This window comes from Semicossyphus pulcher, unplaced genomic scaffold (genome assembly GCF_022749685.1).
Source record: "Semicossyphus pulcher isolate SPU_LCO1_2020_fin unplaced genomic scaffold, fSemPul1.0.p SCAF_7, whole genome shotgun sequence".
Classification (NCBI taxonomy): Eukaryota; Metazoa; Chordata; class Actinopteri; order Labriformes; family Labridae; genus Semicossyphus; species Semicossyphus pulcher.
The window spans coordinates 7,290,651-7,314,080 of NW_027211748.1; the positions used below are offsets into that span (position 1 = coordinate 7,290,651).

The 23,430-nt window shown below is 43.8% G+C and overlaps 1 protein-coding gene across 6 annotated transcripts in view; it reads right to left on the minus strand.

Moving 5' to 3' along the window:
* Positions 1-2,974: 2,974 nt before the first annotated feature.
* Positions 2,975-23,430, minus strand: part of st3gal3b (ST3 beta-galactoside alpha-2,3-sialyltransferase 3b) — a 57,922-nt gene continuing 37,466 nt past the window's right edge. For all 6 annotated transcript variants that reach the window (XM_069684591.1, XM_069684595.1, XM_069684594.1 and 3 more), the window contains 6 exons: positions 22,490-22,553; positions 22,302-22,397; positions 21,986-22,172; positions 11,848-11,994; positions 9,613-9,759; positions 2,975-7,191 (listed from right to left, as the gene is read on the minus strand). In XM_069684591.1, the coding sequence (XP_069540692.1) occupies positions 7,102-7,191; positions 9,613-9,759; positions 11,848-11,994; positions 21,986-22,172; positions 22,302-22,397; positions 22,490-22,553 (731 nt within the window). In that variant the 3' untranslated portion in view covers positions 2,975-7,101. The remainder of the gene's footprint in view (positions 7,192-9,612; positions 9,760-11,847; positions 11,995-21,985; positions 22,173-22,301; positions 22,398-22,489; positions 22,554-23,430) is intronic.

Here is a 23,430-nt window from a genome sequence, read left to right on the forward strand (position 1 = left end):
AGCCCCCGGGCCGAATCTGTAAAACAAATCTGTGGGACAAAGTCAGACTTCAGCTGGAAGAGCGAAACCGTGAAGTCCATAACAACATGTTTCCACATTAGCTCCAACGAGTGAAAGCAACATCAATAAATCTACAGTAATTTACATTTCATCGGAGCGTTTCAAAGCTTCATCCTGCAGACGTCCTCCAGATTTGTTGTATCACTGCTCATATAAACAAATCCTAAAGCAAAGAGTCAGCATGACTTGATTAGAGGAACTATATTGTGGAGAGATGCAGGCGGAGCAGAGAATAGGTGCTAGTATAACAATGTGCACTGCATGCTAATACTTCAGTTAGTCACTCTGGCCTCAGTCTTATCTCAGGGGAGTGCAGCTTAAATATTAGTTCAGCGATCAAATATGAATCAGCGACAACTTTGATCGTCAATTAATCATTTAAGTAGCCTAATTTATACAACTAAGAGTTTAATGTCCACAGAGGGGCTTTGAGCTAAATGCTAATGTAAATTCTTTACTCTTTTCATTATCTTAGTCAATGTCAATGTGTACCAGTAAAATGTTTACTGGTTGTCATATTAGTTTCATATGTTAGCATGCTAACCTTAGCTCATGCAGAAAGTGCTACCAAGTCGTTGTATAGCAGTAAAATGTTTACTATGTTCATCATATTAGTTTTATGTGTTAGCATGCTAACCATAGCCCGCATAGGCAGTGCTACAATGTCCATGTGTACTCCTACCAGTAAAATGTTTAATGTATGGATTATTTTAATTTAATGTGTTAGTATGCTAACCTTAGCTTGCATAGACATTGCTACCATATCAATGTCTAGCAGTAAAATGTTTGGTATGATCTTTTTATTAGTTTTATGTGTTAGCATGCTAACCTTAGCTCGTATAGACGGTTATATGTCGATGTGTATCAGTAAAAACAGTTTACTTTGTTAGTTTAACTAGTAAGCATACTAACATTTGCTAGAGAAGATGGTGCTACTGTTGAGGTGCAGCAATACAATATTAACTGTGATCGTCACATTAGTTCAGTGTGTTAGCGTGCTAACATTAGCTGGCAAAGATCAAACACAACGATCAGCTCAGTTGGAGGAGTGTGACAATGGTTACAATCTTCATTAGGTCAAGTTTTGTCCTTGTGGGCTTCATGAACTCCAGTCAAAATGTTCAAGTATAAGAAGAAGTCAGGGATCTCCAGTTATTTAGAAACATTCTTCGGTGACGATGAATTTCTGCACAGATTTCATGTCAATCCGTCCGTTACTTGTTACATAACCACCTGTACAGTCCTCGACGGAAGCTAGCATGGCTTAACATACCAACCAGCACCTGAATGCTGGGAGGTCCTGAATGTTGGATGGCTACTTCACACACTTTTTGATGCAGAATGTTTTACCATCTTTTTGATTGACAGTTAATAGAATATCTTAGAGATAAATCTTCCACAACTCCAAGATTGTCTCCTCCTTATACTTGATCCTAAAGGCCCCAGCTGAGTGTTTCTTACATGTTTTCACTTTCAGATGTTTATGACTTGCTTTCAGCCTCTGAGTGTTTGTTTGTGTGTTCTGTTTCCATGGCAGCAGGGCAGACAAACCATCAGATACAATGATTCGACATCTTTTCACATTTCATTGTAGATTTTTTTTAACTGTTTTGTGTCATTCTGAAATTATCCTCATTGATATTTCCTAGAAATAATCTCAGTGCACTAACAGTTCAGAGGCTGACAGCACAGGCAGAAACACTCCCTTCAGTGACACAGGTGCATGACGGCCCCGTAGGTGTGTCCCATCCAGAGACAAAGGTGAACTGACAGAATGTGGGCCACAGAGAGGAGAAGGGAATGTTGTTTTCCCTCAGCTCAGCTGACCCGACGTTGAGTAAACAGAGGGAAAAAAAGGGAGTCTCAATGGATGTTTTCTCTCCCCGTTCCAACTCTTTTTACGAGGAGTTTAAATTTCAGGCCCGGGGGTCGTGGCCCCTCCGTTCCAACCCTTCAGAGAGGAGGAGGGGCGGGGAACCTGTCGCACAGAATAAAGGGCCCATCGGCTGAGGAGGTGCAGGCGTGCTCGTACCCCTGTCTGCCGGACGGACAGGAAGGCCCGCCTCCAGCCGGCCGTACAGCCAGCTGCCTCGGGGAGCTCCCAGGTGGCAAATATCCTCCATCCCACCCTGTGGAGGTCAGGAAATGTGTTGAGTCAGAGTGGCCGAGAGAGAGGTGGTTTTTGGTAAGAGGTGAGGCGTGACCGAAAGTTTCTGGCACCCCATTAACAGCAGGATGGGACGGCCCAGCGGCGCTTTAAGGGCCCTCAGTGCTCTCTCACCTCACACCAACACCGGCCTACACGACCACAGCTGGACGGCCCGCTCGCGCTCGTTCTCAGAGACGCTCCTCCGCTTTATGGGGATGTTGTGGTGTGTGAAAGTGAGTGAGGGTTTCACGGCTGCAGCTGAACACTAGTGTGTTTATTGTGTGTGTGTGCAACAGGTCTCCAATGGGTCCCTCAGGGCTACAGCAATGAAACAAGATCTGCCTGAGGGTCGAGCAGGTGAGGAGAGAGAAATACACGGAGGAGAGATGGGAAGAGACAGAAAAATAGAAAGATGAGGGAGAAGAGGAGAGTATATCAGGGAGGAAGTCGGGAGGTTGCAGGATGGAATAATTTCCTTTGGCTCTGCAGGTAGGAGATAGAGAGGACAGAGGAGGAGAGGAAATCCACTTCTCCTCGTCTGCTCCATCCCTCCTTCATCTTTACCGCAAGTTTCCTGCAGTTTGCAGCCTCTGAGAGACGACACACAGACTGTTAAAGATGGACTGTTATATCAACTGCAGCACACTAGTCAGTGGTTTCAAAGGCCGCACTGCTTTTAAAGGACATCTGCAAAAACGTTCAGGCCACCGATCGAGAATGAAAAGTACCGTGCCTCTGTTGAGATAAACCAGAAAGTCGACTAAATACGTCAAAAATATTTACTATATATACTGAAAATTCACAGTGTACAGAAATATGTATGTACAAAAAGACAAATACAAAACAAAAACACAATGTTGAGCTGTGAAAAACATCCATCTGCTCCACAGAAGCAGTCAAAAGATGCAAACAACATGCACAGGCAAATATCCATTACAAATGTATTTATTGTGTTGCAGAAAGCCATTTAGAACTGTATATAAAAAAGAAACAGTAACACTTTTGATCACTTTGACTTTCCCGCTGATGAAATGAGGAAATGTAAAAATAAAAGTGTAGAAATATGGTGATGAATGAAGCAAATACATTCTGTGTTTAATGAACAGGAGATCTGAAGAGGCGATTTGGGTTCAAGCCGCTTGAACTCCTCCAGCATTCGTAAAAATTCAAAACCTAGAAGGAAAAATAAGAGAAAAAAGAAAAGACCTTCCCTCCAACTCAGGATCTGTTCAGTCTCAAAGCTGTAAAGAACACACTGGTGGTTTGGCGCGTTTGTTTTTAAGCCCTTTCGACTACAAATTGCACAGAAGACCATTATCCAAAACATGCATTGAGATTGTAGACTCGTTTCCAGCCTTCCAAGGAGCTGCTGCCGTCACATACAGTAATACAGTACTCTATTACAGTCTAACCTTTGATGTACATATATAGTATATCTTCTGCAGTCGGAAGGGACCACTTTTAAACTCCCACTTGCTGGTGCATTCAAGGATTCAAGCATTACAGAGGTACTCCACTGATTTGGCGTTGCACTCACATAAAGTCGGCGTCTAAAGGGAGAGATTCGTAGCAGCAGAGAGCAACAAAAATCTGACTTGAAGTCCAAAGTACGAGTCAAAGTCATGCTCCAAAAACACCAGATCCTGCAGTTTGTCATCAGCCTTAAAAAGAAACAAATCAAACGCTTTCGCAGGCTGAGATGTACTCTTCATGGTAGGCAAACTGAGCTTCTTGAAATGTATAAAACGTTCGTCTTTAGTAGCAAGCTGCCAAAAACCAGAGAGCTTATGAGCAATGTTGCAGACAACATTAAGCAACCATGGACCACGTGGGATTTGGTCATTTCTTGCGTTAGAATCAGCTGCCGTTCAGTAGACAGTAGGGCTGTCACGGTAACCGCAATACTGTGGTAACGTGACACCAACCGCAGGGTGCACCCAGCGGCCGTCATCGCCGCTATTATTGAAAAATATATTTTTATATATAGACCCAGTGATGTTGCTAGGTACGCGTCTCTGACGCATTTAAATCTAAAGGGATGCAGTTAACTCACTATCCATACGTCCCGAGGAAGCACCTCATCTTTCCATACAGAACGATACATTATGAACAAACTCGTTTTAAAAATCACTGTGATCAGCAAAAAACTAGAGAACTGCTGTTTCAACCCTCTGTGCTAATCTATCGGCGCAGACGAGCCCAAGTTTAGCTGCTACAACAACGACTAGCCCGTCACAGATTTCAACAATTAAGCACACAAACATAGTAATGGTTAATAAACTCGCGTTTCCACCGCTCGTGTTGTGTTCACTCGCGTCAATGATGTTTTACCGTCTGGGGGACGCGCTGTAGTTAAATACACTAAACATACTCTGGCGGCGGTTCACCGCCGATCTGCAAGGGGGCGTAGTGTTTCACCGCGGTTAGAAACATTCAGTACCGTGACAGCCCGAGCAGAGGGCATTTAAAACACACCTGTGTATTTGTAGTTTATGGGCTTAAACACACAAAACCACCAGTATAAGACCTTCAGTCAGGATGACTTAAGGCCTGATGATCCTTGATATAATGTAAGAACAGATGAAATCCACAGACACGAGGAGTGACCTGTTCTGACCTGCAGCTGATCTAACTTCAGAATCAGCTGTTACTTTAACTAGTCAAACTCCTCGCTACAGTTTCTGGGTGATGAGGTGTAAGGCACTGACAGCGCCTCGTGAAAGTGCAATGGTCAGCTGATCCCTGTACCTTTGCTCTCAGAACAAAACAAACACAAAGAAAGGCAGAGTCTCAAAAATGATCCATTCATGTCCTTCAAGACGTGACGGAGCACGTGACAGACATAAGAGCAGCTTACTGATTGTGAAGAATGATTGTGAACATCTTCTATGTGTGTGAGTGTACAGTGAATATGCTGAAGTAGAAACTAAAAAGAGGTAAAACCCCCTGAAATCTCATCTGAAAAAGTGTGAAAACAAACCTCTGCTTTGGTGGAGCAGTGTTTAAACGCACCGTGACGACATAAAGCTGATTATTGCATTCATTCGATAAGATGAGAAAAAGCAACACAGATGTGACATTCTGACATTTTTACTTCCCTTTCCTCGAGAACCTGATGTCAAAGCGTCTGAGTGTGTAATACTGAGAACATGTTGATGTGCTGAAGTATGGAAAAGCATGTGGCGAAACCTTCATCTGTAAAGTGCAACGGCCCGATCAGCATATTAATTTTAGATATAAAAGTCATCGCCTCCTGGATGTTCTCAACTTGAAGAAATTAAAAGAAACTGTGATGACATGTCAGAAAATAACACGTATTCTGTTGACAGAAGCTCCATAAAGCACATGAATAAAGTTCTGCTGGCGAGCACTCAACACTGAGCCAATGAAACACAGATTGATCAATGGATTTAACACTTTTTCTGTCTCAAGCTAAGAGATGTTGCAGTCTCTGAGGAAGCACGAGGTGGCGAGTTCAAAGAAACAAAGTCAAGTGAAGAGAGAGCAGGCCTGCCTGTGACCAAACATTGGGAATTTGTAACAAAATAAATACTTAAAATCAACCTTAAAACAAAATATATATATTCATATTCTACAATCCCAGATTTCACCATTTACTGAAGAACAAGAGAATCTGCAGCGGCTGGAGGCGGGGACCCGACATACAGAATGTGTTTCTGTATGTCTGGAGGCCGACAGCTAATGAAGGGATGGAGACGGTGAGCGAACGGAGAGGAAGAGGGATTTACAAAGAGACAAAAGGGCGGAAAAGAAGAGATGATAAACTAGAAAAACATGAAGCCCAAAAGTCCCAGGATGGAAATAATTTAGAAGCACCAAAATAATTAATACACATCTTCTCTGCTGTTGAGTGTGGAGCCGTTTACATATAAAATCATTATAAAAAAGCAGATTTAATTTTAGTTTTTATTGATATTAACACTTTTCAATAATTTATCTGTTTTCATCTTTAATTTCTAGCTTTTCGGTGACGTCTCCTCTCGAACTGAGCAGAAACACACCTACAAACACTCTGTGGATCCACAGGCAGACTGAGCCTGCTTTGTAGAGTCACTCTAATACAGACACAAACTTTACAGAGAAACTGCAAAAAGTCTGTATCTAATCAAAACACTTGCACAGCTCAGCCCTCTGATTGGTCTAATGTCCTCTGGCTTGGCATGGGGTAACTCTGGACCCTGGACAGACAGTAAGAAGGTGAATGGATGAATGAATGAGTGGCAGGTGAAGGGATGGGGGTGGGGCTGCTGCAGCTTGTTTAGAAGCACAGTAAAAATCTTTGATATTTACACTGAGGAAAGTGAATACATTCAGGCAGCTAAAGGAGATGACGAGCACCTCTCTGTACGAGGTACGTTTGGCACTGCTGATACTCCACCCATCCCCACACGCTCCGCTCCTCTCTCCTCTGTCCCCCATCGCGTTAGCCAGCGAGTCCAGCTAACTTCTGACGTCTGCAATTCAGCATGTCACCTCTGCTCTTGCTATTCATTCATGTGATAGTCGAGGGGGGTGGAAGTGGTAAACGTCGAAGCGCGGGGCAGAGCGGCGGAGCTTTCCTGCGACTGTCTCTTAATAAGACAGGAACCAGGCAGATGAAGAGCCCCACCCACCCCACGCCCCCCTCACCTGCTTCAGTCAGCAGGAGTCTTTGGTTCAGAAGGCACATGTGTGCATCTCTCCACAGAAACCCTCCATAAGTCTCTCTCTGTTTTTGTTTTTAATAATCTCCTTTAATATGAAAAACCCCGACAGTGTGCAGGCCGCCCGGATTCTGAGGGTTCTTTCTCCCAGAGTCGATCCGTTTCTCCCGCTTCCTGTTTTGTAGTCCTTTGGGGAAGGCAGAAGGAGACCGTGGCGTGGGTGTAAACTCAGATACCGTGTGTCAGGTCTGTGATGATGTTGGCCTTCACCAGCTTGCGGAGGAACTCCTTCTCCTTGGATATGTTGTGTGTCCATGACTGTGGAGGGATCAGAAGAAGAGACAAAGTCAGACATGCAAAACAAAGCGTTTCCAGCTATTTGCACTGAAACATGTAGCTTCCTTAAGGATTTCTCTTCCCACTGTCTACACATGTGGGTGTTCACGTTTGCATATGTATGTGTGCCGAGCCACTCAGGGTCAGTTTCCCTCCCTGCTGTGCTGTGAGGATCCAGAGCAGCGGGCTGACGTGTAACCAGAGCCGGTGGTTCCTGTGTGGTGCTTTGGGATGCAAAGATGAAGAGAGCAGATGATGGAGACAAAGGGTGGAGAAGGAGACATACAGGAGGGAATAGGAGGGAGAAAAGAAGCGGACAGCTACAGGAGGTTTGGCCCTGCAGCTGCCTCTGGTCTATCCTGCGGGCCCAGAGACACTCAGCCTGTCTGGGTCGGACCTCCTACGACTAACTGATGGGTCACAGCAGGACCAGAGGAACAATACGCTACAGTTTTATTGGAACAAGATAAGAAGCAGTGCTTGAAGAGTAAGGACCAGCATTAGTTAGCATCTAAACTATGTGATGTCAACATTTCAGGGCAATTTTTCAAGCTGTTCAGCATATTTGGGAAGCTAATAAGCTAGCTAGCCTGCAAACTGACATCAGGGAGGCGGTTCTCCCTGGTGGATGTTTGTTTCTAGCAAGAAAATGGGATGTGTCCTTGTTTGTAGGAGAAGAACGAGCTATTAGGTTATTTCACTCGGTGATACCTGTGCAGTAGCTATGCGTCTCGTACACCACAGCGGGTCACCTCAGTGGCGTCAAGCTGCCTAATTGTGTGATATTTTAACCATGATCTTTTGTGTATCTTTTCTGGTAACATGACGTCCATGGAGATTTAAAGCATCCATCCAGATGGGATAATGTCACAGTGCGTTTCCAGAAACTAAAACAACCCCATCGAGCGTCAGTAGTTCTGTGTTCCAAACAACAAAGTCAAATCTGTTTCCATTAATCAGCCATGTGTGGCCGAGGATGACAATGCTGATGAGGATGATGATAATAAACGCCAAAGGTTCACTGGGAGTTTAGACAAAGGTCATCATCATACTGAGCTCATGGTTTACACGGGTCACGGGTGACATCTTTGATTCCACCGAGCGTCGGAGTAAACACGGAGAGGAAGAGCTGAGCGATGGAGAGGAGAGAGATCCGTCATGAGGGTGTTTAGAAAGCGACGCACAAACAGTGAGCATGTTGAGACAGCGACTGGTGACAGAGCAGAGACATCAGTCAGAGGGAATTACAAATATTAACTTTCTTATTCTTCAGTTTCTGTTTTTATTTGATTGATTATGACTCAAAGATTTACTGTTTTAGTGTTTTTTTGTTTAGTTTAATTCATATTTCATGCACAGAGTTCGAACTCTGCACTTGTTTTAAACAATGTGCTTCATTTAAAACTAACTAACTAACTAACTACCATAAATATAAACAAAATTTATTGTGTTTATGTTTACATTCATTTATTTCATTTGACACATTATTCACCTTTAATTTTGGGGAGAAAATTGGATATTTGCCAGAATATAATTTTCTATTAGTAAAATCTTTTAGTTAACAATTTAATTAAATTTGTTTTATAATTTTATGTCTGAAATCAATTAAAAACACCTACAAGGAATGTGCCAGAGCAGGAAAAGTCTGCCATCTGATCCAAACACACATATTTAAACTGACGGTACAATTATCATACACTGTATGACATAGTAACACTTCAACACACTACATTTTCCATTTCGACGTTTTAAGGGCTCCAAATTGTTTGCCTTTAAAATGCTCGTATCAGGGCGCTCGTTCGTTTAGCTCAGTGGGTACAGCAGGCGCCCCACATACAGAGGCCACAGACCTCTACACAGCGGCCGCAGGCTCGACTCGACCCTCAGCTCTTTGCTGCATGTCGTCCCCCACTCTCTACTCCCAATATTTCCTCTCTCTCTTCAGCTGTCCCATGAATAAAAGGCAAAAATGCCCCCCAAAAAATCTTTATATCTTATATGAACACACGTCCAGAATGATACTTTCACTTAGTTTGTCTCCACAACGTTCATTCATCTCAGAGCTGTCCCATCTTTGGATGCTAAAACACATCTGAGAGATGTTCAGTCCATGCACAAATCTTACACTAACATTACCATCAGACTTCATCGTGAATGCTCTGTGTTCACCTCGCCCCCCACCCTCCTGCACAGGAGTGGTGGTCCCTCCTCATCAAAGATTACAGTTATTACTCATTACTTCGGTTATTCCCCAGCAGCCAGAGCCGGACAGAAGAAAATGCTTTCTCATTTGCATGGAGAGAATTTAACAGCAGATTTCATTTCATAATCTGGTAATTAAAGAGCACCTTCATCATGTACAAATGTAGAACAACAAAGGACTTGACTGAAAATGAAACTGACCTCTTTAATGGCGGACATCTTGACAGTCTCGTAGTAGTGCAGAGGTGCGTAGGGCGTGCTCATGTCGTAGCCGAAACCAGCCACGGCCACCTCGTCACAGTTGTGCAGTGCCATCGTTATAGCGACTGTTCCCAACGTTGGAATGTTCTGAAGTGAAAACAGACGCAGACTGTGAGGAAATAACATCACACACTGTTTATTAAACCTAACACTGGGATCAATATGGACTGAAACATGTGCGGTGTTATCCTTTTGAAACTGATGCTGTTTTCTGACATTAGTTCAGAGGCAGGCGTCCAACTTCCTCTCATGTATCTGCTCCCTCCCTGCTCTGCACCTCTGTCTTTGTTCTCCTCCACTGCTGCTAACCGACTTTGAGCACTTGGTGATTAACTATTACCTTTAAGACGCGACCCCTGCAGACCCCTGCTACGACACATTGATCTACAGGGTTGAACTGTGCTTCCTAACCGCCCTGGGCTGCCAGAGATCTGGGGGGTACAGGGGCTGTGTGTGTGTGTGTGTGTGTGTGTGGACGCAGGAGAACAAGAGAGGGGAAAAAGTGGGTGCAGAAGAAAGAGTGGAGGGAGGCCCCATTTAAATCATTACACTGATTTGCAGCCCTCAGGGTAAGTGGACCTGAACAAGCAGCTGGCCAACCCCCTACTGCGTCTTCTAATACACATTAATTTACACACACACTCGCACACACACTCAACATAAATACAAGTATAACAAATAGACCTCTTCATTAATTTCCACGTACATAAACATAAACTACGATGGTCGGAGGAGACAGGAAAGTGTTCATGGGAGAGAATGTGCCAAATCATACAGCTCCGCAGCTTGTGTTGTACGAGACAGCGCCGCACAAATGACCAACACATACACACACACACACACACGCAGGCCAGATGCCCACATGTTGAACACATGTGTCAGAGTGGAGTTCATGCAGGGGTGCTGTGGTGGCCCCAGAGGGCAGAGGTACGGTGATACACTCCTCATGCCCTCCAAATCTCTCACTTTATTCCTCAACTTACCAAGAAGACACACGCATACACACAACTCTGTGATACACAACAACACACAGTCCTGTTCATAACCAACCATGTGCTGCTTCAGTTCAAGAGCTCCATACTTATTGCTTAATTGTTTTCGTCTCTGTTCTTTCGCTGGTGGCACCAGCTGCAATTTATTGACTCTCTTTTTCCAACTAAATGTTCTCCGTTCTCTGGTCAGATGTGAAACAGCAGCCTCGAGTCCAGATGATTCATGAGCGCAGTGCACACATCAGCTCCTGGCATCAAATCAAAACAATACATTGCTGCAGACTGGACCAGGCCTGCAGCAGGTATTCAACAGTTTGCTAATGTCAACAAAGAGAAATTGTTTTGGAATTTCCTCTTAAATAACTTTGTTTTTCCATCTTTTATTTTGAAAATGTTGGAGGTGCTCTGCCTTTCTGAGGTGCAGTACACCCTCCTTCAGACCTGCCATCGCTTTGTTGCTGCTGTTCCATAATCAGAGCTCCTGGTGCGACTGACTACAAAACTCGTGGAAGAAAAGCAACAGGCTGTAAGTGAATCCAGATTATGTAACATTTGTATTTCTTCCTTCAACAATTACAGCACAAAACAATTGTGTAATGCGGGGCGCAGTGTTTAGGGCGCCTCACGTTGGCTTCATTGGTTTTGAATGGCTGCAGTTTTATACTAAGATTTAATGACAACACAATGTCTTTATCGACTCATTCAGCAACTTAATTTATTGCTTTATTTGTTTCTCTAAAAGACACAAAGTTTAGCTGCTGGATGAGTTTCATTTCCATGATTTTGTTACAATGACTTTCCGCTCTCAGTCACCTTTAAGGGCTTTTATGCTCTCTTCCCTGCACTCACTAATATCCTGCACATCTGTACAGTTTTTTTTATCAAACCTGTTGTACATATTTTGTATTATACGTATTGCTTTTTATATTTTTATTCTTATTGCTTTGTTAAATCTTGTTCTATGCAAGTGTTTTACTTACTTTTATTTTAGTTCTGTGTTCATTATTCTGCTTCAAAATCTCCAAAACAATATTCCTCGTATGTGTAAACCTACTTGTCATTAAACCCCAATTCTGATTCTGATTGAATCATTTTAAGAAAATGTCCAAATTCTAGTAATATTATGCAAAATGTGAGCAAACCCCCCCCCCTGATGTTCTAAGTGTGTTTCTCTGTGTCTTACCCCTCTGCCCATGAGGCCGTTGTTGAAGGGCAGGCCTATGAACTGGAAGGCGGCCTCCTGGATGAAGTATGGGTTGAGGATTCTGATCTCTGTCGGCTCCCGAGGAACATAGTGAGCAACCGACTTCCAAAAACCCTCGACGCCCCTCTGAGGTTCAAAAAAAAGGAGAGAAAGAAGATTGTGCATGAGTATTTTTCCACACAAACACTGGACTGTTTTTCCTCTGAAAGGCCACAAACACAGAATAGACATTCACACGATGACACCCTTTGGGTGGACAGCCAACTGCAGGTGGCTAACAACCAACATCATAGTGAGATTATCGTCTGTAACGCTGACATTAAACACAGAAGCCGACCAGAAGCCAGACCTCATACTAGCACTGATTAGGGAAATGGCTTTTGGGCCTTTAATGGATGAAGTCAAGGTGAGGGGCTCGCAGGACATCGGTAATTACGAGACCTGGTAGGGGCTGAATCAGGCAGTGGGTGAGGGAAGCAGCCGGCCTGGAGGAGACTGCTCAGTAGAGTTATAACAGGCTTAATGAAGGAGTTTTTCTGCTGGATTTTTAACTGTGGAAAAATGTTGGTTAGTTTACATTTTGTGTCTGCTTATCTTGTGCAATGGGGAAACCACAAATCCGACAGGAGTGCCCAACAAACAGGGTTAAACATGACATATTGACAGGAAATTGCTTAATCACACCCTGTTCTGTGAGACCTCAGGTCTTTTAATTTTATAATGCAATCATTAGAAGCTGAGGCAACCTGTCAGACAGGCCTGCAGAGCCACCTGAATAATATTATGCAACTCTGATTAAATCCACTTGTTCAACTTATTCATACACAAACAGAATATTACAGAAACTGAGACACAAACTCTTCAAAGTAACCCTTGAACATTACAGAAGCTTCCTACTTTGACCTCCTCATCAAATCTAATAGACCAGATTAAACCTGTAATAACTGCGTTCAAAGCATCAAACCAGCAGTGCGTGATTGACTCGCCTGACAGTGTGACTTCCTAAAAGGCACGAAGCCAACAGGGTCAGCAGCAGATGTAAATGGGAATCACCTGTTCAAATAGTCAAGCACCCGCCCGGCCGCCTTTGATACCGCAGTGCATGACTGTGTGAGTGTGTTTGTGTGTGTTGGCAGATTCAGTAGCAACAAGTCTGCTGGCTTTGAGGCTTTGAACGCGGTGCCCGGCTCTGTGCCTTCGGCAAGCTGCGACAGGAACAGCAGCTCATCTCTCCTGTCAACACAGCTTGTGTTTGCCAGGAATCTATTAAGCGGCGATGTTTGGATGTGTGCGCGTCTGTGTGCGCTGAATAAAGAGAGCGATGCATTTTTTTCTTTATTCTAGGAAAGAGAGAAGCTAATGACACACCAAACACACACCCCTGGCTTTAAACTGCACTGACCTGACATGTACATGGAGACAAACGGCACGGGGTGGGGATCTCTTTGAAGATATTCAGACTACTGGCAGAGTACAGGTGGCTTTGAGACATGTAAGAGCAATTAGTATGTAAAGAGTCTGTCAGGAGGGAGGGGGAGGACAGTTAGGAGAGGAGGAATGTGGGAAGTTGCTTACTTTAAAATGATCAACAAGTTTGGATCATAGGGAAGCTTGATGATAAAATTCCATGGTGACAATTTTAAACATCTTTTAAGGAACAAAATGAGTCTTCAAGAGATGTTCCCATGCACTTTTCTTAATCCTGACACCTTGACTTGTATATTGTCTGATATTAACAACCCCCGATAACAGTGTGATAAAAAAAACATCCATATTATGGTGGAAAAACACTCGTTGCTGGTATCTTCTAGCTTTCAGTCACATTACACTCTACGCTAGCACCGGACTGTTGTTTGTTATCGTACATGATACGAACACCTCATACATTTTGTAGGGCTAATAAATCAGGGCCTGTGTCCACTGACAGCGTTTTGCGCTGGCAGCACCGACAGTGTTTTCTATGCAAGACCAATGTAGTTCAGTGTTTTCAGCGCTCAGCATCCTCAGCGTCAGCTGTTTTTTGTTTCTGTGCTCACAGCGCTCTCAGTTTAAAACAGTTCAACTTTTGGAACACCACCGCGCTCATCAATGTCACTTCTCCCTTACTGACCAATCAAAATCAAGGGGCGGGACTTCTGATCAACTTTCCTTTTTTAAATTTCCATGAATAAAAGCAAATATTATGCCTACAGCGCGATTTAAAACAGACTTAACGGTCACTAGTTTGGCCTGAGGCCCCAAATCCTCAGGGACTTCTACCGGGGCCCCATAGAGCGCATCCTGACAGGCTGCTTCACCACCTGGTACGGCGCTGGAGAAGGTGGTGTGCACTGCCCGGCGCATCACCAGGTGTGAACTGCCCCGCCTGCAGGAACTGTACGCCCAGCGCTGCCTCAGAAAGTCTCTATATTTAATATTTAACCCTTTCTAATCAGAGCGTCCCAGCACAAGTCTTTCTTGTATAACCGGAGTGACAATAAACATCTTGAATCTTGAATCACTACCAAGAGAAGCAAAAGTGCCACCAGGCGACTTTTATAACCTACAGTAGCAACAGTAAGCTCCGGTGAGAAGCGCTCTGAAATTGAGGTTGTGGCCGCTGTTAGTGGACACAGGCCCTTATGTTCTCGGATCAGTGCACTGACCCATTTTAGGCTGTATTAGGTCAATACCGATAACGACATCGGAACAACTTTAGTTTCTTCCACTGTGGACTGCCCGCTAACCTCTGTGAGAGTGTGTACAAGTACAACCATGTGCTGAACAGAATAAGCTAATCTGTCCTACATCAAGTACACACTGAGCCCTGACACACACATGCTCAAAGGTGAACAGAAGAGTGTATCTGTGGTGTTTGGGCCGTCGCTGGGCTGTGGTCACAGAGGAAATGACTGCTTCCCTTCTCCTGTGACAGCTTTATGGTTAAATCAGTCTGGTTTATTAGATGGAAGTGTGTACACAAGGCCAAGAGCACCAATAAAGCACCTGTTAATACGGCCTTGGACTGGGAGAGTTAATTGTTTGAACTGCACAGAGATAAGCCTGAAGAGAGGTCGACGTGACTCACTCAGAAGGAGATAAAGTGGGCTGTGATCATTTCACTTGTGTTTGTACAAGTCTTGTTTCAACCCAGATGCAGAGTCAGTTTAACAAAAAATCTGCTAAATAAAAACAAAATGTAGCAGTTTTTCAAACTGATTATGCAAGTTCAAAATGTGCATAAATGGAATCAAACAGATGGAAAAAGTGATGTCGCCTGAGAGGGTTAAGAACAATAATGTTACCACCAACATGGGAAACGTCCATTCTCAGAGATGCACAAATAACGACTATAGATTTCCCTCATGTGTCCGCACTAAAAATGTTGTTTCATGTACAAAACTACTGAAAACATGGGTGGTGAAAGACTTAAAGGATGCATCTCAACATGTTTCGACCTAGCTTCATTTTTCGGTTTCTGTTTGCTCCTCAAATGCAAAAGGCCTAAATAAGAAACAGCTTGTTTTAGAGCCTGAACTCCAACCTTGTGTGTATGGTTTTCAGTGTGGTTTAGTTTCAGTGTGGCCAATGAAACTTAACTCACCTTTAAACTCAAATGTTTCTCCGTATCGACTGAAGCTTCGTTTATAGTTCCTGAGGGAGTGTAGAAATGTGGAGCGCTGAACCGAGCAGTCATATGAGGGGAGAGGGAAGGCTGAAAAGGTTTCACATCTGCCGGGTTACTACGGGTGGCTTTAAGGCGCTTCAATGTAAACAAACACAAACAAACCCCAGCTTTCTCTCAGCCACAAGTCCTAACCACAAGCAGCGCATGTCTGATTTGAACCTTCTTGCTTATTCTCAGAGTGATCTCATAATACGGCCGGAGTGGCACAGATCACCTCCCCTCCTCGACAGGCAGCCAGCACGGCCTATTTGGACTCTTCTGTGAGGATGTGGTCGTGTTTGGTGTTTACGAAGAGGATGACTCAGACGAGGTGGACTGGATTCCGGAAGGTAGCCTTTAAAGCAATTAAGAAACAAAAACGGCAGCTCTGAACTGCTAACAATCACAATTAAGGTTGTCTGGAGGTCATTAGCACTGTGTACATGTTGGACCTTTGAGTTTACAAGTTGCCGTGTCTCACCGCATAAGTGCTCCACTGAAGAGGAACCGTTTCAGAAGGAATGTTTGAAAGGAGGGAGGCTTTCCAAAGTAGGAGGTTGTCGCTGACATGCACAGCAGGGGAGGACTGTTTCTAAAATCCAGAGAGGTAGAATTCAGGATCGCTTTGGTTCTTATATTCCCGTTTGTTAGCAAGGACTCTAAAGCATTCACTGCTATGCTTTCTCCTTTCTTGACACATACCAGGACCTCTGCCCTCATTTAGGTCACGATGGTTTCTCTTTTCCTGGCCTCTCTGAGGTTATGCAGTGTGTGAAACTTTTATCTGCACACTCCCATGACGGGAAACGTGAAAACAGTGCCAACGCTTGACAGCATTGTCACCTCGAAGACTTGTAGGTGTAACAAAGTCTCTGGTTGAAAATAGGACACTGCTTTGGCCCACTGGCAAAGACCTGCTGGTATCTGACTGCAAAGCACACCAGTCACATGTCTGAGTCCTCTTTAAACTCGCAAAGGATGTTGGGTAATTAAGTATTTACGCATCAACTAAAGAGTACAGGTCGGAGTGTAAATCACTGCAGGCGAGGTAGGTGACTCATCTCTGAAACACAACACTCATGGTAATCAGTGACATCCGGAGCCTATGTTTGGGTCATGTTCAAAATCAGTGTTTACAAGTATGTAAATGTTTATGGATGCATGTATGCATGCTACTTTGGGCTTCTGCACAGATGTTTGGGCTTTAAAAAGGAGCCCTATAGCTGTTATTTCTGTCCTGTATTGCATGTTGAGTCGTAGAGTTACATAAACTTTGTATGCTAAGGTGGCATGTCTATAAACTGGAAAACATGGGTGCTACACGGAGGTAAACAATAGGAAATGCTTCATTGAAATATTCTTAAGGCATTGAGTTCTGGCCGTGAAAGGGCAGTTTTTAAAACGTTTGCTTCACTACAATATTTCTGATCCTTCTTAAAAACCCCAGGTTAGATTTCTATTAAAGGAGAAGTACCCTTTTCCTCAAACTGTCTCCATCCATCATCTCTCTCCCTGCCCTGCAGAGAGCCCAGATAGCTCCTGTAAACAAACAGAGGAGATAGAACACCGACACTCCACCTTCAGACCCTGTGTTTACCACCGGCTGTATATCCTTCACTGGCTCTGTTTGAAAATATCCCTGCATATACAAACAACCGAGGCTGCGTGTGCACGGACGGGCGTGCATGCGCGCCATGCACGAGGGCAGAATTGAAAGTAGATAAATAGGGAAAAAAGAAAAGTGGAAATTATGTTTGAGCGCATTTGTAAACAGAAAGTAACTGGGCAATCAGCCATGCGGCTGCATATGTGGGGTCGGACTTTAAAGTGGAGTGACAGAGTCGTAATCATGGAGACCTGCAGTAATGAGGGATTAGAGAAGCGGGATGTCTGGTGATGCTGCAGGACTGTAGCTGTGTATGTAGAAGGGGGCTTCACTGATCTAAAATGCGAGACACATTCAGAGCGTGAACTGTGTTTGCAAAGTCTGAGATCAGATCAGGACCAAGGTCAAGTTCTGCTTTAAGAGTCTGTTTGTGTGTCAGTGAGTGGGAGTGTTTTTGTGTGTGTGAGTGTTCAAAACACTAAATAACAGATTGGGAAATCGCCTCGCTAATTGGTATTCTGCTCAGCCATCCAAGGCGGCTGTAGGCATGTAAGAAGCCACAATCGCGCGGGACAGACGAGCACGCTGACAACCGGCTGGATGAGTCACTTGCGGCTGCATAACTGTGCGTGTACCACCCACTAACCTTTCAAAGGAGAAGGAGAAATACACTTGCTTTCATAACCGCAGAGGGAAAGTGAAAAGGCTTTGCATCCCTTGAAGCTGTGAGCGTGCAGGTCGCACAAAGAAATCCCCAACAGACCTAAAAGCTCCCAAAGGACAACGGTCTGAAGTGACATTATGTCTCCCTCTGGGGAGGACTTCAAACATGAATCAGAGGGCGAATGTCGTCCTGCTGCTTTTGGAGGACTTCCTAAAGTATCACTCTCTAAACCAAATATCTCCCACATTGATTTAGATAACTGCTGTTAGATTATGAGATTAAAAAGGAGTAAAAAGTTAAATACAACCTTTATGAGTCACTGTTTTTGGAAATGTGTCCTTGAGTTCACAGAAAGCATATATACACGCACACACAAACGCCTCATGGTGTTTATGTTTCCGCTGCATTAGTGTGCTCTGGGTGTGAGTCAGCTACAATGAAGCTAGGATAACAGTCTTTTAACGGGACTTCAGCGCCTTTCATGTTGCTGTTAACACTTAAATCCACTTTCCATTGAAAACAGATACTGTTGCCCTGTTAACATCCGGTTAAAAAAAAAGTAATGCTTTCAGGATTTGTCATCACTTTTATGTTACCAATTAAACTAAATTCTTGCATCTTTGCTTATTCTCTTAAATTCATCACATTAGCATGTATGTAATTTTGACACATTTTTATAGTTTGTCAAAAGAGTCAATATCACCTATTAAAATCAAGCAGACTCATGTAGTACACACCGATCAGCCATAACATTATGACCACCTGTCTAATATCGTGTAGGTCCCCCTTCTGCCGCCAAAACAGCCCCGACCCGTCGAGGCACGGACGGTTTGTTTGTCCAGCACATCCCACAGATGCTCGGCTGAATTGAGATCTGGGGAATTTGGAGGCCAAGTCAACACCTTGAACTCGTCCGTGTTCCTCAAACCATTCCTGAACCATGTTTGCAGAACCAGTGTGGCAGGGCGCATTATCCTGCTGAAAGAGTACACTGCCATTAGGGAACACCGTTTCCATAACTTGGTCTGCTACAATGTTTAGGTAGTTGATACGTGTAACATCTACATCTACATGAATTGCCTATGCATCACACTAGCTCCGCCAGCTTGCCTTCTTCCCATAGTGCATCCTGGTGCCATGTCTTCTCCAGGTAAGAGACACACAGCATCAACTTTTACAGCAATTTGAGCTTCAGTAGCTCTTCTGTTGGATCAAATCACACAGGTCACTTTTTGTAGGCACTGACCACTGCAGAGCGGGAACACCCCACAAGAGCTGCAGTTTCTGAGACGCTCTGACCCAGTCGTCTAGCAATCACAATTTGGCCCTTGTCAAAGTCGCTCACATCCTTACACTTGCCCATTTTTTACACACACATAAACTTCAAGGACGATATGTTCACTTGCTGCCTGACATATCCCACCCACTAACAGGTGCCACTGTAACAAGATAATCAATGTTATTCACTCGACCTGTCAGCGGTCATAATGTTACAACTAGAGCAAGACAAAGAGGGGAAAGATCAGGCGCAGACAGATCAGCTCAGAGTCCTACTCTAACAGGAATCAGCTGGCACGATGCAGAGGTAACAGACAGAGCAGAACCAACTGACTGAGTAACAAACTCACACTGCGATTCTTGGAGCCTGGACTCCTGCGTGCAAAGTTGAAATTGGTTGAGCATGTTTAGAAACTGATCAGTGGATGGACAAAAATAATGGCCAACTGTTTTGATAATGGATTCATCAAGTGTAAAAACAGCAATGAGAAGTGGTTGTGAGCTGCTAACCTGAAATTAATGAATACGTATGCATGATTGTGTCGACACAACGAGCTCAGCTTATTAATAATACCGATAAGTAAATCCAATCACCCTGGCCCGAACACATCTGCCCGCTCTCTTCTTCCACATCATCATCAAAGCTCCAGACAAAAGACTGCACTCTTTTTGTTCCCTGATTTTTAACCAATGAGAAACATTCTTCCGTCCTCAGCAGATCAAAGCGAGCTGAGTCGGACGCCAGGGGCCAGATCAATTATCCCAGGCAGCCATTTCCACTGTCCTCTCCCTCCGACGCAGCAGAGAAATCTGGGCCCTATCAAAGGTTAAGGAGGCCATCAGCCAGCCAAGCAGGCTATTTTCCTCCATTTGACTTCACTGTTGCCTTCCACTGCTCATTTTCTTTTCCCCTGCTATTATCCCTTTACCCTTTCCATCTCTCTCTCCTCTATTCTCTCCACCTGCAATCCACATTCACACCGCTGCTTAGTTTCAGCTTTCCACTGCATGTCCTTTCAGAGCTTATTATAATGCTATTGTCCTTTCCTCCTTTCTTCACTCAGGCCTGTAATACTTTGACAAATGTCACCTTGTAGAAATCCAGCTGGCTGCTGCTCCCTCAAAGTCACACAGCTGTGCATGGAAACAAAGACGGTTTCCCCAGTTCAGGGTTAAACTGTCGGACAGAAGCATCCCTCACGGCAGCGAGGTAAAGAGAGTTTAGCCGTTCGCCCTGTATTCGCCTTTGCTTTAAAGCTCGTGTTGATTTTGGCGCTCCCTGTGGACGAAGTGTTGCCTCTTATCTCTTAGCTGATCTCGTCCTGTACGTGTGGAAGAAGTGTTTAACAAATACCCTCATCCTGCTTTCTTTAACATTCAATCATATCACTCGCTGTGAGCGTTTGCAGTGGAAAATATAGAAAGGAGGATGATTTAGCAGCGCCAAGTTAGTCGCCTCATCTGACACCCAGCAGTGGTTACATGTAGGGCTGGGCAATGTGACAAAATGTCTATCGTATGTGTTTTTCTATATCGTCTCTATCGTGATAGCAGCTGAACTGCTTTATGGCTATTTTTACGTCATTTTAACAACGCTTTACGTTCTAATCCGTGCACGTGAGAGTGAGCCTGGAGCGAAGCATATAGGGAGGCGCTGTTTGTTAACACGGACATTAACGTGCAGAAAAGGACTCAGGCTCAGTCCAAGCGAAAACAGAAACTCAGTACTTTTTATTTGTCAAGTATTTAATTCACAGATGATTATCCATAAATAGGCTTTACCATGTGGTTATTTCATACAGACTAATTATTTATTAAATTAGCAGAAAACATGAACGCTATATATATCGTTATCGAGATATGAAAAGCCATATCGCCCACCCCAAGTTACATGCATAAAAAATAACTATAAAAATATAATCAGTCTTGTCGCTGATGGTCTTGTTTGCTTTTGCAGCTCATAAAGAGACATCAGTATTAAGTTAAGTCAAGCTTAAAACTCCTCACAGGAGCTTTTGCATGTTTAACACATTTGCTATTTTTACAACATATTGCAGTAATCTTTAACAGTGCCTGGGAAATATATTAAACATTCAGATGAAGAAATGCCCAATGTTCAAACCTCCCTGCCTTCGAAAAACGACCAGCAACAATGTTAAGTGATGAAGGTTTTTCAATAAATGAGCTAAAAGACATAAAACACTGATGTGATCCTCTAAAATACGACTACCTCCACTTTAATGACTGTATGAAGAGCTTTTACTGAGTCCTCACACTGTTCTGTAGATGAATGGACTAAAAATAATCCCAGAGAGACACTAGAGAACAAAATGTGAGTGCTTATGGGAGCTATTTTCCTGACCGTGGATATAAAGGACGCAGGAGCTATTGAAAACGACAGCCTTTTGTAAGACTTAAAAAGATAAAGATAAGGGCAAGCCAGCTCAGTCTTTAAGTTTGACCCAATTATAACGGTTCTGAAGGACACCCACAAGATTTGTCATGAAATTAATTCAACATAATTTCGCATAAATGGCCATGAAGCAGGAGGAAATTTGCTCTTGAAGAAGGAATAACACGGACAACTCTTCTTTCCATGTTAAGCATCCGAAGCATGTAAAACATCTGAATGATACAATAGAGATTCACGCTGTCCTCTTTAACAGAAACACTTTGCATTTCCACCCGGAGGAATGTACAGAATGTGATCAGAGGATCCACTGCTATGTTCGGCTAAAAATACCCACATTGCTCAGATATTCCGACACATTTACAAACACAGAAGTCAAAATCTTTGGCAGTGGAATTTAGTGGGTGCAGGAAAGGATTTCACATCTGTTAGCAAAATCTGCTGCGAGTTGTCGTTCAAAGATCTGTTCAAGATGATCACTTTCAATCACAATAATAAAAAAAAAATCCTTACCAGCTTCTCCTTGAAGACCATGTGTTTGAGCCACTTGAAGTCCAGCGGTTTGAAAGCAGAAAATACAAAAAGGGAGTCTTTCTCGTAGCTCTCCGGCTTCTGGATAGCTCCCTCCGGATAGGTAATCCTTAAGGTGGTTTTGGTCCCGACGTCTTTGCTGTAACCGTTTACTGGGGCTTCATTTAACCTGCCAACACACACACAAAAGTCTTAGTGAGTGGAATTTGGGTTTGGCATCAACTACTGGATATGCACTTTGGATAAGGATTGTTTCCATCCTGATCTTACATCGTCATCTACTGTGACATCAACCTACCTGACAACAACATCGTAGTCATCTATACGGGATCCCAGAGACTTGTTGGACAGGATGCCCCCGTTCCCCACGATGATGCATCTTTTACAGCTGAGACTGCAAAGAGAGAAGGTCAGAAGTTACAACTAAGATCTGATAGATACGCACAACAGGACTTCCTGTTGATGTTTGTGAGTAGTGATAAGTACCTGTCCAGCGCCTCTCCCAGTCCGTAATTTTTCGTGATAGTTAAAATGCTGTCTATGATTCTCTCTGCAGAGGAAAGGAAAGAAATAGAGGATATGTTAAGTGCGCTACACAATATTAAAAATGCACTTCTTACAAGAGCTTATACACTTTTAGCAGTTTGTGTATAAACACACTGGTGAATAATTGCTTTTCTGGCAATGCTTGGGAGACATCTCATACAGCAAGTGTCAAAGATACTTTATTTCCTCATCTGAACACTGCGTTTTCTTCCTGTGTCAATCAGCAGTGGGTCCGTTTTAGGGAATCCAAACCTGGGGGAACTGCCCCTTTAAAAAGATTAACAGACTGCCATAGACTTCAACATGCAGCTCTTGAAATAGCAATCTAGGTGGTCTTCAGACAGTTGGAGGACAGAACACCTCTCTCCGTTTATTCAGCCGCAGATAAGGAGTAACCAATCAGGCCTCAGACACAGCCGTGATGGGATTACAGAGGGGAAAAAGCTGTTGTGGTCCTAAAGGGGAGTGAATCTGGGAGAGGCAGACATACAGGGTTTGGGGATGGTATGCGTGTGTATGTAGAAACTCTCCCATAAAAGCACTCAGAGAGGAATGCTGTTTTCAAACAAGCACATTCTCCTAAAGTTAAGTGAAGTGGGCGATGGTGAGCTCGTCTCCGTGCGAGGCTAGCACCCCTCCGATCGCGGGGTGAAAAACGGGGATGTTTAGCCATAGCACACATTCCTGCCATGTTCTACAGGGCATTCTGCTGCGGTCATTCTTCCAGCCGGAGATGTGTCGTATATTTCTCCCTGCTCCTGACCATTTTTAGGCCTCTCGTGCTTCTAACTCACCTTTCATACCTTCCCAAATGTGCAGATTCCATTACAGTTCTTTACTCCACATTACATGTGCAGTAATGCAGAAGCACAGTAGAGGGG